General features: G+C 33.6%; 1 protein-coding gene across 1 annotated transcript in view; it reads left to right on the forward strand.

The window, feature by feature from the left end:
- Positions 1-16,320, forward strand: part of CNTN6 (contactin 6) — a 493,040-nt gene that overhangs the window by 436,413 nt on the left and 40,307 nt on the right. Inside the window, exons 13-17 of the mRNA XM_007500105.2 lie at positions 6,678-6,853; positions 7,200-7,317; positions 8,837-8,995; positions 9,088-9,237; positions 14,981-15,051. Of these exons, the coding sequence (XP_007500167.2) occupies positions 6,678-6,853; positions 7,200-7,317; positions 8,837-8,995; positions 9,088-9,237; positions 14,981-15,051 (674 nt within the window). The remainder of the gene's footprint in view (positions 1-6,677; positions 6,854-7,199; positions 7,318-8,836; positions 8,996-9,087; positions 9,238-14,980; positions 15,052-16,320) is intronic.

Here is a 16,320-nt window from a genome sequence, read left to right on the forward strand (position 1 = left end):
CTCTTTTTGTGATGGTACAGAATTGGAAACTAAAGGAATGCCCCTCAAGTGGGGAATGGCTGAACAAATTTGGTTATATGGTAGTGATGGAAAACTATTGTGCTACAAAGAATGATGAACACGATAATTTCAGAAAGAGCCAGAAAGACCTATATGAACTGATGCAGAGAGAAATAAGCAGAATTAGGAAAACATTAGACATTGCTGTTCTCCATTAGAATATGGCCTCCTTTTGGTCAGGAGAAATATTTTGATGTTGATTGTTTTGTTTATCTTATTGTTCTAGAGTCTTCAACTGTTTTTGTTAGATAATTTTTAGGCATGTCTTGCTCTTTCTGACATCATTTGGGGTTTTCTTGACAAAGATAGTTTCCCATTTCCTTCTCTAGTTCTTTTTATAGATGAGAAAACTGAGGCAAATAGGGTTAAATGACTTGCCCAAGGCGACACAGATAGTAAGTGTCTGGTCCCAGATTTGAATGCAGGAAGATGAGTCTATAAACTATACTATAGCAATAACGCAGAAACCAATGGGAAATTGCTAATGAGCAGCATGTAGTGTAAAAAAGAATGCATATTTTCAGGTGAATATTTGTTGGGTGAGGAAAAGCCTGGGAATCACCAAGAAACCCACATAAATGAATCCATTTGATTACTTGCACAAGCATATAAGAGGAGGATATCTGAGATTCCTAATACTTATTTCATTTTATTTATCACTTCTGTTTCATCTGGGCATCTTAGAAGTCTTTTAAAAAATAATTCAGGAATAACAATAACAGATAAAGACCATTGCTTAATAAATTTTTAGCTAAATAGGTACTCAGAAACCATTATTTTATAGATGAGAAAATAGAGGTTGTGACTTGCCCAAAGTCGCTCAGTATGCGCCAAAGGTGGGATTTGAAACTAGTTCCCCAATGGCATAATCAGTGCTTTTTTCCCAAAACCATATTATTTCTTGATGGGAATGAAGTCTTACCTTTGTATCAATTATTCATTTCTTTGGGGTGGAGTTTGTTACATAAGAAGCTTATGCTGTATGATACCTAGAGAGAAGGCCATGTAACCATGTTATCACAGCCATGGATTAGGGCTTTACTGCATGGGATGAGGGAAATGAGGCATGCAATTGCTAAAAATAACGTTTTCTGAGTGGTTGAAAGAAACCAATCACATTGTTCATGATTATCCCCTGAGTTTTTGGCAGGCTGACTAAGGAATAGCTTACATAATACTGTATTTAGCCACTGAAACAAGAAAATGGATCTAATCAGGTAAGGAGGAACCACACTAAATATTTCTGACAGCTAGTTTAATTTGATTAGCTTGCATGCCAAAGGTGTACTAATAAGTCTTATACTCATCTTCAACTAATAGCAAAATGAAGATGCAACTCAATATATTAAAACATTACAAAAATATGATTATGACCATTTTTCTATATAATAAAATATTTCAAAATTGCACTCTAGGTGGGAATTGCTTTTTTAACGATGTTTTGAAGCCTAGTGATTTGTTGAGATTCAAAACAAACTCTCTTCTTCAATGATGTATAAATATTTCATTCTCATAAAGCCTTTTTACAGTCTAGAGATTTCTCAAAATTATGTTTATAAATGCATAAAATAAAATTCATAGTATTACAAAGGAAGCCAAATATATAAATATACACAAATGTATGTATGTGTACATATAAATACATGGACACATATATATGTGTGTGAGTGTGTGTGTGTTTCTGTGTTTATGAAATCTCTCAGACCCCAGGTTAAAAACTAACTAATAAACTTCAAAGGATTTCACATCTGACAGTCAACTAATAAACTTTTGGCACTAGTAAATCTTCTTTGAGCTTTAGGACTTTACTCATAATACATATAGGGAAATTGTTTTTTGTTCTTTCAAGATATATGTGTAATGTGTAAGCTGATGGAACTTATAATACTTCTCAAGTAGCTTTGTGTCACTCATTTGGATCATTCACTCAAATGCTTTTTCCATAGATTCCTCCATCAGCGTAAATTCATAACTTTGGTCACAGGCCTTCACACCTAGGATTTCTCCATTGCTCCAGATGCATTCCTCAGATAATAGAAGACTCTTCCTCCTTTCCTGAGTCCTCCATGCCATGACTACACCCGACTATACTTGCTATGAGTTGGGCCTCCTGGCCATAACAATATAAAATATCAACAAATGTTATGACTTTTGACATTGATGATGAACATACAGAAGTTTAATCAACTGCCTCTTCCTAGATGTCTCTCTTCAGTCATTGACACTATACCCTGTTTTCTTCATCAGTGGTTACCATATATCTATCCCATCATTTGTTTGCCATCCCAGTGATTGGGAATGCATAGCTGTCGTTTTGACAATTACATTCTCTATACACAACTGTTTACTACATTAATTCTCTCCCACTCAACACTATTGCTATGATACCCCAGTCTAGATCTATCTCACCATTATTCTGTGCTCTCTGCAATGCATTCTCCATAATTAGAAAGCTTGCTCTCATTTTAGATCTTTTCTTTTCTCACTCTCTTTGTCTTTTGGATCTTACTGCGACATCCCTAATGACCCTGCATTTCTGTTCAGCCTGTTATTAATTCCACTTTAAGCCTCTACTTTCTCCTCCCCTAACTCATTGGTCAAGGGGAGAGGGGGAAGGGGGTTCACACTCAAAATACTACTTGCTCCACATTGTCATTTCCCAACTCATCCTGTACCATAATCACTGAGTAATCTCATATCCTTTGAAATTCGTTCAGTACAAGTTTATCATAAAATAGATTTATTTGTCAGTGATCTACGAGGTTCTCAGGTTATTCTCCTTTCTCCTTTAATGAGTTTAATACTGACTTCATAGTCTTTCTCTCTAGTTCAACTTCTGTCTTCATAATAGGATACTTCAACATGCATATTGATACTCCTTCAAATACCTTACCTTCCCATTTCCTAAAACAAATTCCTATAGTATATAACTCCATTACATACCTTAGACACTCATAGATTGTCACATCCTTGATCTTGCCTTCACATACATTCCATATTCATAAAATTCTTTTAAGTGATCATAAATTTTATAATTCCATCAATGCCTTTAAATTCTGTTTTTTGTAATCACCATGATTTCTAATATTTTCACATCTCAGTTCTCTCCCATGCCATCACCTGAAGATTTTTCACACTGTCCTCCCATTGAGAATTAGTTCATCTCCACACCTTCTTTTACACTCCATTTTGTTTCTAATAATGCCTTGATAAACTCCGTGTTTAATTTAATCTCACAGTTATCTTCTTTAGTGCAAATCATGTGCTATAGAATAGAGCTAGAAAAAAAATCACAAAAGTACACTCACTGATTCCATTACAAATTTAAGTTAAATCTCAACTGAGAGTTCACTGCATAAGGATAACATTTTGACACCTCTCTAATGAATACATTTAATTGTCAATCACACAGGCTCTTCCAAATAGTTTCACCCTTCATTAAGCCTCCTATAGCTCTTCACGTCTTCAACCTTTCAAGGTAGAGGCATAATTTCCTGAAAAATAACACAATCATTTTCCAGATGACACTATTCTCCCCTTCTAATCTCACATTACTCATATGTTTCCCCACTATTCTTCTCCTTTACTCTTATCTCACAAGAATACATTCCTTGGCATGGAAAACATCAATAAATAACCTTGATCACATTCCATCCCACCTTTTCTATCAAATTGCCCAATCTATCATACCCTCTCACTGGCTTTCAACCTTCTCTAAAAAATGTTACTTCTGAACTTCCTACAAAGACATCCATGTCTAACTATTCTAAAAAGAAAACAAAATTTGTATCATTACTTAATTCGACCATTCCTGCTAGCTATCCTTTTGTTTTCTATATCCTTCTTAGCTAATCTATAGGAGAAATCAGCTAACACTTAATTGCCTTCACTTTTTCTGCTCTCATGCTCTTTCCACCTCTATAATTTGGCCTCTTTCCAAAGTTACAAATGATTTCTTAATCACAAAAGATGAATTTCTTTTCGACATTTTCATCCTTTTTTACCTTTCTGCAGATTTTTACAATATGGATCACCTTCTCCTGGATGTTGTCTCTTCTTTAGGTTTTATTGATATTTCTCTAAGTGTCTTTCAATGACCTGTGTATCCAAACCTTCTTGGATTCCTTTGCTGGATTTTCATTGTCCACATCTAATAATCATTAATGCCCTCCCAAAGTCCTGTTGTTTAATTAAGGAAATTCAACAAATTTTACATTATGTCTAAATATATTCTGTATAATTCATCGACTCACGATTTCCTTAAATGGTGTAGAGGTATTAGAAAAGTCCATAGGTATACATATTAACAGTTCCCTATAATGTGAAGGGTATTTGGTTGAACTCTAGTGCAAATGGCATTGTCAGTGCTGAATCAATGTGTGTTGATTAACTGATTAACTTACTTATTGGAGTGGATTTTAAAAATTAGACATTTTCCTTAGTGTTACATTTTTTAAATATTTCATATATAAAATGAAAAATAACATATTTAGGTCATGCAAGGAAATATTTAAAATATCCATTTTAAAAGATATGGTAATATCTCATGCACTTTAAAAACATGAGTCCTTCACGTTTATTTTAAGACAATAATGACAAACGAAACACAATAGAGATGACTGTCTTAAGAATGCACTTGGAAACCAGGATTAGTACTTTCCAAGATGAGCCTCTGATTCTTAATTTTAAAGATTTATATACTTTGAAGAAGCTGAATCCTGACCTAAATTGCATGAGACTTCAAACTCCACTATTCTAGTGGTACACATTTATATTATTCAAATGACCATATGATTTCCAATTGTTTACATTATTGCATTTAGGAATTTTCACTTCAGATTTGAAATGAGGGTATTTGTTTTCAAATATTATTTCTGTCATTATGTGAGCCTGAATAGGTCACTAAACCTTCCTAAATTAATGTTTATCTTGGTGATTCCAAACATTGTATTGGGATCTCATATACAATCATATATTTCATAAGAATTAAGCTTAATTTGTTTTTTTTTTTCAGAAAAATAAGTTTACTACGTGGTCAGAAGTGAACTGATCATATCATCATGCCCATAACCCAACAGAACTACACTTGATCCTAATAAAATAGGAATATTGGATTTTAGGATGAGATCATGATTTTGTCAGAGATCAAACATGAGAGAGAGGGATAGAGAGGCAAATGCAGAGGAATTTAAAAGAAAGAAATCAAAAGTAAACTCATATATTATTCTCCAGTAACTCAATCTCATGTTTAGAAACCCTAATGTAATTCCCCATTATATTTAGCAATCACATGGTACAACTCTAAACTACTCTCCATTTATTTTCATCTCTGTATAAAAGAGTACAACTGATTTCCATTTTCCATATTGAAATTCTACTTGGAAACATCTAATTTTCTTTAAAGAGAAAGATTGAAAAACTGTGGTCTTTAGTTACACTTTTGACATGAATTATTTCAGTAAAATTGTGAAATACATTTCATTTTCCTGCATATTACCTTCCTTTACCACAGAGTAGAAAAATAACTTTTTTTTTTCACAAGCAAATGGTGTACTTCTATTGCTTTCACCAGTTGTCTCTGTTTCTTACAAGGAAGAAGAAAATGAAATCCATCACTTGTTAGATCTATGTGATAAATATTTTCATAGTTTTGTTAGTCATACTTATGACAATGCTATATCATTATAACTATATGTGAAAAGTGTAATTAAATAGAGATAGTAAAATGAATATAGTAAATATTTTCTATATAGGAAAGAGGTAGAGAAAGAAAAAATGTCCTAATGTCTATACTAGTTATCCTAGAACTACCTATAATTACTATCTAAAACTACCAATATCTACCTATAACTACCTATAACTGTCATTAGAGAAAGTCTAGCTGATCATTCTTCAGTTTAGGCAGAATAGAGAGAGAGAGAGAGAGAGACAGACAGACAGACAGACAGACAGATAGATAGATAGATAGATAGATAGATAGATAGATAGATAGATAGATAGATAGATCTGTCTCCCAATCACCAACTAATCACTACCCCACAACACCAGCAACCAACCCCCAATGACCAACTCATGCCCAACAGTCAACTTCCCCTGCAACTCCCAACTCTGTCAGAAACTGACAGTCCAATCAACTTATGCTGGCTCCTTTTTTTATATCCCCTTTTCTACCTCACTTCATGTCTCTATCATTCTTCCTTCCTGTCTCTATGGTTTCTACTTCCTGTCACTGTTGGCTGGTTAATCTTTACACATCTCTGTGGTAAGAGGACCTCCAGGTCCCCTATAAAATAATTAAAAAAAATTTAAAAAGGAATAGAGAATTATTTTTTTCAGGGGCCATGGTGTATGATGTCTTCTGCCTTCTATAAAAATAGGCACACTTTAGTCCAATTTATTTTCTTCCTTAATTCCACTAGCAGCAATACATTTTTTTTTTTAATCTGGCAATTGATTCAGAAACAGTTTTAAGGGGAAAAAAAGGAAAAATTTTCAATGTAGCAGATTGGTCCAAGTTTATCTTTTTCAAAATTATTACGCTGTTTATTCAAATATCTAAATAAAACTACTCCTATTTTTATGTCATTTTAATAATAAATATACTTTTTTCTCAACAGAGAGGACAATAATTACTGTTCCACCACCTCAAATGGATGTTACTGTTGGTGAGAGTATAGTACTTCCTTGTCAAGTGTTCCATGATCCTTCTGTTGAGGTTGTATTCACATGGTCTTTTAATGGACAAGTTATTGACTTCCAAAGAGGAGTGGCTCATTTTGAAAGGATTGGAGGAGTACGTTACTTTATTTTATTATAAAACGAAGCAAGATATTAGATTGCAGAAATATATTATATCATTGTCTTTCCATTTTCATGTGAATGAATATTCATTGTTGCTTTGTGAAGCTACATCTATTGTGTTTTGGGTGATTTTATATATTTCACAATGACTCTTGTTACATGTAATATATTAATATATATAATGAGAAAAAGATCAATATACAAAAGGAATGATGCAAGTGACTCTTTTAATTCCACAATTATCTTGTTCTTAATATTGTCAAAGATCTAGAAATGTTAAAAATGGAGAACATTTTCATGTTATTTTGTTTTTATATTCTTATTCTTTTTATCTCCAGGAATCTGTTGGGGATTTGATGATAAGAGAGATTCAATTGAATCACTCTGGAAAATATGTATGCATGGTACAAACAATTCTAGACAGCCTATCTGCTGTGGCAGATATCATTGTTAGAGGTAAGGTAAGAGAGGGAAAATATGCAAGCATATGGCTTGAATATATTTTCAGAAATTGGACAATTTTAATACTTAACTTACAGAGCTATGAGGGGCCAAGTCCTAGTAGTGATTCAGTAAAATCTTGTTATTTTCTAACCCTGGGGACTAAAGACAAGGAAAAAAAGAAGTTTGAATTAATCAGGTTTGGATTATCCATTTTTCCCCATTAAAAGTCAGTATGTTGGATGGAGAATATCACTCAGCATGAATTATGTGCTACTCTGAATAAACCAATATTCTCTTAGGGTAGTTTTATTGCCTGTATTCTCTTACAGCCTTCCACACCTATATAAAATTCTCTGAGTTAGATTTTGGGGAACAAGTGGAGAAAGATATCTATTTTCTTTGGATTATTATTTCAGTGGACCCAATTACATGCCAGATCTGAGAGCTCTACTTATGAAATAATTATAGGGGTTTCTCCATCACCTTGGTGGTATTTTATTATATTCACAATGAATGACAAAGTCATCTATATAAATACTCAGGACAGTGTAGACTTTGGGGGGGATATCTGATGTGAAATGAATAGAGTTGTATATAATATTTTACATTAGGGTCCCGATAATCAACTTGCCAAGTACACAAGCAAGGAGATATATTTATAGATTTTGTCCTAAGGACTGCAGTTTTAGTGAACTACCAAATCAAGATGATTTGGTGATCTGATATGGCTACTAAGTATGCTAAGTATGATTTTAGACTATAGCAAGGGGCATCTCTTACAGTAATATAAAAATGATGATCTCCTTTTACTCAGCCCTGGTAAAAAGACATCTGAAGCATTGATTTTGAATTTGGACAGCACAGCTCATCAAATACTTTGGTGATCTAGTGTGTGGAGGAGAACACCTAGGGATAGGAAAGGGTCTTGCATTCATGTCTTAAAAAATTTAATTGATGAGACTAGTGGTAGTTATCAAATAGAAGAGAATACTAGGAGGGACATGACAACTGTCTGAAGTATGTACATTAAAATATTTTTTGTGGTTAGTGGAGAAATGGGGTTAGATTTCTGCCAAATACCATTAACATAACAGAACTAAACATCCTGAATAGAAATAGACAAGAGATAAGTTTTACCTTAACGAAAGGGTTAAAACATATTTCCAAAAATTAGAACAATTGAAAAATGACAATCTCAGTAGGTGGCAAGTTTCCTCTCAATAGAAGTCTTCAAGCAAAGGCTAGATGTGTTAAAGTAGGAATTCTTCAAGGAGAATTGATTGAACTAGATGACAGCTACAATCCTCTCTGATTCTGCAATTCTTTTATTTTCATATAAAAAAGAATCTCTAAATATATTATATGAATTAGCAGAGACTTTCAGGAAATTAATGTACTATCTCTACTCATAAAAGGTCCACAAGATTTGTTTTTCTTGACTGTCAAGAAAAGAAAAGCCTACTGCTAATCCACACTAATGATTTTAATAGCCTCCGATGTAGTCATTATAAACCAAATATCCTTTTTCCAGGTCCCCCAGGTCCACCAAATAATTTGAGAATAGAGAACATTTCAAGTACCACTTCTCAACTATGCTGGGGACCAGGCGTTGATAATAATAGTCCTATTCAAATCTATACTATTCAGACCCGGACACCTTTTTCTGTAGGCTGGCTTGCTGTTTCCACAAGTAAGCAATAATTATTATGTTTTATAAGAGCAGAAGTTATTTTAATTTGTCTACAGTTAAGACATCTGGCTTATTCACCTGGATATATTTAGTTCCAGAAATTCTTAGTGGGAAGATGCACACTGCAACGGTGGTGGGTTTGAACCCATGGGTGGAATATGAATTCCGTGTGGTTGCTGGAAATAGCATTGGAATTGGGGAACCAAGTAAGCCATCCAAATTGTTAAGAACCAAAGCAGCAGGTGAGCACTAATGTATTCTTGCATTTTTTGAACCCCTTAATTAAATGTCTATGCATTCATTAAAGCATCATTTATTAAGTATTTAATCAATGATAGACACTCTCGTAGGACACAATGATATATACAAACACATAAATTCTGTATGGATGTACATGTATGTGATATCTATATATACCTTAATGTATGAATCCAAATTCCATGTCCTTATAGAATATCCCGTTCAGGGTCCCAAGCTAAATAATATCCTCATGATGTGAGGAAGTACTTATATGGAGAAGGCACTACATATCCCCAAAAGCTGCAACAACAGTCATTCACAGGATAGTCAAGCTAGCCTTGCCTAAACAGTAAAACACTCTGAGCGAGTGACAAGAGGCAACATGTAATGAGAAGATGAAACCTGTCACCACTTTGACCACTATCTGCTTTTAGTCTAGAATGAGGATAGCCTAGCACCATGAACACATGAACATGTGGAATGGCAGTGCTTCCAACCGAGTGTCAAATGGCATTGAAATAATTTTATTTGAGGAAATGATGCTCTGGACGAGACAATACCACATACTTTGCCATTACACCCGAAGGACGATGCGATCGTTCTGTCTGACTTTTAGCTGAAACCTCCCATATGTGTTATCTCACCTTTAGGATGTTAACTTCCCGAAAACAGGAACCCTGTCTTTCCTATTTGCATTCCTACTGCTTAGCACAGTGTTTTAGAAGTAGCAAACAATTAATAAATACATTAGTTCATTAGCATCAAATTTATACTATGTAGGTACAAAATAAAATGTTTGAGGGAGGGTCCCTAATAATCAATAAGAATAAATAAAGACCACTTATAGGAAGTGAAAAGGAAAAAGATTACAAAGGTAGAGAGGAGGAGGGATTGTCTTTCGGTTCAGGAGAAGACAGATTCTGAAAGGAATAAAATAAGGTAGGAGAGCAAAGAGTTTTATTTGGTTGGCATTTAGTATACACAAAAATAAATAATGTACAATAAAATCGGAAACATTGGCCATTATGTCCAACACAAAACAATGGAAGGATGCACATAAAATCCTAACTTTTCACATTGAATTTGAAGTGTTATAAGTCAAAGACATTCTCTCTGGATTTTTATCTGAAAATAAATAAGTACAACAGATGATGTTTCTCCAAACTCTAGTTTAATATGAGTCCATTATTTTTGAGAGACAAAGTAGCATGTGAAATAGACACATGGTCTGAGCTTAGGAAAACATTGACTCAAATTTGCCTTCTCCTACACACTGGCTAGAAGATACACGGTATAATATTTAACATTTTTGTGATTCAAGCAACTACCTAAGGCTATAAATTGCAAAATAAATACTGACCTACATTTTAACTTTCCTGCTCATTTTTTCCCTGTCGAATGAAATTGAAAGGTTTGAAAAAGAATACTATCAAACAGCCTTGATAAAGTCAAATGTTGCTTAGAAGTTATTCTCTGTTGTATTATTTTTCTAGCCAAAATCCAGCAGAGAATCAGTAGATTTACAAATGTAAATGAGTTGCTGCTTGTTTCATTAAAATGTTGTAGCCAAGAATTAATTGAGCCTCTGTTGGAGCACTGAGCCATACATTTCCATTTCTCTCAACTATGACCTACTTGAGGCTTCATTGAGCAGTAGTAATTTTTTTTTTCCTATGCAGATGAGGTACCTCCTGAATCCATTTAACAGAGACACTAATTGAGCATCAATTGGTTCATAGCCCAGTGGCACTAGAGTGAAATCTGGCAGGAAAGTCATCCCTATCTTACTTCCTGAACTTAAATCTTATTTGATTCATTCTTAAAATCTTGAGTTTGAGGTGCCATTTATTCTGTTTTCTGCATTCCACTCTCAAAGTTCCCCTTACATTTAATTAGTCAGACAAAGAAGTACTCAGTTTGTTGTAGTACTTTTTATCCCCCTTGTTTACTCTATAGCAACTTATCTTGTACAAGGAGAAACCAAAACATTTTGTCCCCAGTGATTTCATAAAATCATCCCAAACAGTGGTGTCACTGTTAGGTACATTAACATAAGGGTTTCTAAATGCATGTTACATGTCGACTTTGTTTTAAAATGTAATGTTATCTATGTTTGTTTTTTAAGGATTTTGTTAAATATTTCCAATTTATATTTTAATCAGTTTCAGGCCACACTTGATAATATTGGGGGGGGGGGGGGGGCGGAGATACGTGGCCATGGGTCACATACAGTTCATGTTGGAAACTTCTGTTCCAGATGCAACTGAAAGAGATATTATTTGTAATCTATCCCTAACCCTTAATTTTCCAGAAGTAGGAAATGGGATCCAAGAGAAATTAAATAAATTTCCCAAGATAATGTGGTCCAATTAGTGTCACAACTAGCATCAGAATAAGCTTTCTTCACTTCCAAGTCATTGTCATTTTTTGTCAGCTGCTCTTTTGCCCTTTTAACATTGTCTGTATTCCTGGGCTTCTGGCATGTCCTGGTTTTGGTAATAATTAAAAACAGTTCTCAATGAAGTTTGCTTTTCAGTAATGCATTTTGGTGGCATGTACCAGACTCTGAGAAAAGCAGGGTTTGAGTCAGATTTCTATCCCTACTCTTTACTAGTTGTGTGGAAGAAGATGCATTATTTTTTTTCTATTTTCTATACATTTTTCTATAAATAGTCAGTTTTCTAATATGAAAAATAGAGATAATAATGTCTTTAGTTTGTGAGAGAATTAATACACAGCTAGCCTGGGTTCCAGTCCTATTCCTTATCATAAGACCATAATAAGTCAGTTATTTTTTTTTTATTTCTCCAAGCATGTCTAGGTGCCTTACCTGAAGAAGAGGGATAGAGCTGCATTCATGGTTTATTCACTGGGATGAGCCAGAAGGCTATAAGTTCCCCTATAACAGTGATATGATCAAACCAGATGATGGATATAAGATGTTTTGTAAACCTTAAAATAATATATATATATATCAGACAGTATTAAGAAGCTATAAAATGTGTAAATGCCCTTGGAATCAAGAAAGGGCATTATTTTCAGTAGAGTTTCAGCATATTTTATTTGAAAATTTGTCCCATGGAATAATGCTTTATTTCTAAGATCTTAAAGTTTCACACCTTCCAAGTGAGATTTTCAGAATATTAGTGCTGCAAAGTATCTTTCAGTATAACTAATCAGATTTGCTCCTTTTAGGAAGTCCATAAACAACAATTTCAGTATGCATTGAGCCATATACTATGCTAAGTGTTGAGGATCCAAAGAAACACAGAAACATCATCTCTGCCCTCAAAGAGTTCATTTTCAGAATAGAGAAGAAAACCTGTAAACAAGAGAGTAATTGGAATTATTAAAAAAAAAGATAAAATAGTGGAAAATCTATTATATGCAAGAGGTAGGACTGGAACATAGGGCTTCTAATGCTAATCTTAAACAGTGCTTCATCGCAGTGCCTTCTCTCATGAAAGATGAGAGAGGGTCTTTTTCTCATTTTTCTGTTTTCTTTTTGTTGTTGTTGTTGTTATTCTCTCTTCCTACTTCCTTATTTCTACCTTTTTCCTTCCCAAACCAAAAGGCAAGTCTGATTAATATCAGCAATGTTCTGAACAGATTTTTTTTCCCTTTTGGTCCAAGGTCATTTCAAGCATCAAGTGATCCTTATAATTAAAACAAAGACAAAAGCAAAATAAATACAATTTTGGTATCACTAGGGAGCAATTTAACATTCTTATTGTTAAGAGCAATAATTAATTTAATTTATTACTGTCTTTCCTTTAAACTAAAGATCTTGTTTTCTATTACCTCAACCATTTCAATGAATTCGTGATTTCATCTTATATCTATCATATATCTTTCTTTATATTTCATCGGTTGATGTAGATCATAATCCATACACTCTGCTTAAACTACTTGACTATTGTCTTTGTCTTCCTTTAGATTCTTGATAAGGAGTTTGTTTATCCAATATGCTGGGATTAGTCTTGTTGCTTGTTTTAATTTCAACATTAAATTCTTATCAATGTAGAGTTTATACTCCTCTGGTTCTCCTCTTATTGAAAGCTTACGCTCTACATTTCCAATTTCATGCATACATACATATATATGTATATTAATGTATCCTCATATATTCCTCCATTGTTTTGTTGAGTCACCTACTATTTATTTATATTATATGAAATGCCATCACACACAGTCATACACATGTACATACGAGGCAGCATGTTATAATGTATGCAGGATGGGATGAAGAGTTATTATATCATGTGTTCAAATCCAGAATCTGGAATTGTACTTATGTAAGTGGGTCAATGGATACAGCAATGGGATTGGAGTCAATAAGTCCTGAGTTCAAACTCAGTCTCAAACGTTTACTAACTGTGTAACGATGGGCAACTCAATTTATCTCTATTTGTCTTGATATACTGGAGAAGGAGTAGAAAACCACTTCAGTATCTTTGCCAAGAAAACCCCAAATTGAGTCACAAAAAGTTGTAAATGAATTAAATAACTAACAACAGCAACTATAGACTCTGTGGCCAAGGCCGAGTAATTCAATCTAAGTCTCAGATATTTTAATAAAACTGTAAGTTACAGAATTTATTGAACTATATTAAGGAAGGAAATTTCTGCACTAGGAATTCTCTGAATAAATAACATAGCTCTATGCCCCTTCTTATAAAAAAAAAACTGGCAAATATATGTAAAAGACAGCTAAACATATGGCTAAAATGGTAGAATTTATTGGTTGTTAATTTTAGTAAGATAATGAATAGAAATACATAATTGCTTTTTTAAAAATCTTCATTGCATAGTTAGCATTGTAAAAAATACCATAGAGATGGGAGACCCTAGGTTCAAATCTGGCCTCAGACACTTCCTAGCTGTGTGACCCTGGGCAAGTCACTTAACCCCCATTGCCTAGCCCTTACCACTCTTCTGCCTTGGATTGGCTCCAAGACAGAAGGTAAGGGTTTTAAAAAAAATGAAAGGGATCATTTCTAAGAAGTTAGGAGACTTTCCCCCTAACTACTAGTGGGAAAAAAATGATACTTTCATAGAGTGAACAGATTATAATATAAAGAACTAGTCTTTCTGATGCCCTTTGATTAGTTCATTTTTTCTGTTTTTCTGTTCACTTGAACTAATCCAAATCATTCTTGTATTTTCAGTGAATACATTTCTCTAGCTAGTAGAAATTGTATGAGCCATTCAAATGAAATTATCCTCAATGATGAGATGAAAAATGCCACCAAGAAATTAGTTTTCAAGTATTATTCACTCTAGCATGGAATTTTAGTTAAGGGGAAATTATTTTTAAAAATTGAAATTTTCTGATGGCAAAAGAAAAATATTTTAGTTCATTAAAAAAGAAATAATTAATACACTGCCTCAGTAACATGTTTACAGCACAACTGTGTAATTAGTCTGGGAATCAGCAGTGTCACACTTACCATCTGAATGGAACATCATTTTGCCAATTAGTAGATGATGAATAATAATGTCAAATACACGTTGTTACTTGGTTTTTAATTAATCCTGAAACCTGGGTGCTCCTGTATCAATCACAATGGTGTCCTCTATCTTAGAAATTTGGAAACATGTAAACATAAATTATGCTCATTAAAAATACAAAACTAAATTGCACTGTCTTTACTGAATACTTTGAAGGGTGAAATACCAAAGTAAAAATCTTCCAGTAAAGCATGGATTAGGATAATGACCATTTTGCATTTCTTTGTGATCTAGTCCCTATAGTGGCACCAACAAACATCAGTGGAGGTGGAGGAAGTCGATCTGAACTCGTCATTACTTGGGAGGTAAATTCAAGTTCAGCTAAGTTATTTTGAAAGGAAAACAGTCTGTGGGAAGTGGCATCTAGGTGGCTCAGTGCATTGATAGCATGGTGCAGAGATGGGAGGTTCTAGGTTCAAATTTGTCTTTAGATACTTCCTCACTATATATGTGACTCTGGGAAAGTCATTTCAACCCAATTGCCCAGACATTACCTCTCTTCTGCCTTAGAACCAAGATATAGTATTGATTCTTTGATGGAAGAAAAGGGTTTTAAAAAGTCTAGATTGACAGAGAAATTTGGGCAAAACCAAACAAAAATTAAAGTGGATCCTTTGGTCACTAATAAGATAAAAATGTGAATACTTAGTGTTATTTTTTTAGGAAAAAATACAAATATATCATTAATTTTTTTAAAGTGTCATACAAATAATTCCTTTAAAATTAATCATCAGTAAAATAATTCTATTATATGTATGTATATATTTATAGATGTATGTGTGTGTATATATACACATATATAAAAATCCTAGATTAAAATCACATTATTTTATAGATAAGAAAATTCTGAAGGATCATGGGGCCTAGTTTTCTCATTTGATAAATGAGGAGATTTAGACTCAGAGAAGTGAAATGACTTTAAGGTCATGGCAAATTAATGACAGCCCCAAGACAAAATCCTAGATCTTATTGTTTCTTCTGTTTCTACTTATTACATTGAATGCTATCTCAGGAATGTTGGTGTTTGCAGGATGGAAAATGTAGTTTTGCTTTGTTTCTTTTTTAGTTGAAGTTATCACTATTTGTGGTTATTGGATTTTGATTTTGAAATTTTCAAAAAATATGGTGACAAAACATTCTGTGTGATAACACTGTAATTTGCAGAGCATCCAGCACACCAGTGAAAAAGACATAAACAAATTAAAATAAGCTATGTACTGTGTAGGCAATGTCTATGGTGTGTAGACTTAGTTCTGTAGTTTTCTTGAACTTGGCTGGGGTCAGGAATAGTCAATTGTTTCTTTAAAGGACAGAAAGAACCCTTCCTCTTTCCAGGATATGGGCTGAAGATCAGTGAAGCTACAGAGTAAAATTGAGTGCAAATAGTACATTCCATTTTGCTCTTATGTAGGTTATTTTCCAATAAGAATCTGTTCAATTCTGAAGCAGTTGCCATTCCACAATTCAGGTGTATGTACTTAGCAGCAATATTTCTTGTTTCTATTGAAATTAAATACTTGTTCAATCAACAATCCTTGAGACTCTCTCACACACAGAACTATTTTCACATAATG

This window comes from Monodelphis domestica, chromosome 7 (assembly GCF_027887165.1).
Source record: "Monodelphis domestica isolate mMonDom1 chromosome 7, mMonDom1.pri, whole genome shotgun sequence".
Taxonomy (NCBI): Eukaryota; Metazoa; Chordata; class Mammalia; order Didelphimorphia; family Didelphidae; genus Monodelphis; species Monodelphis domestica.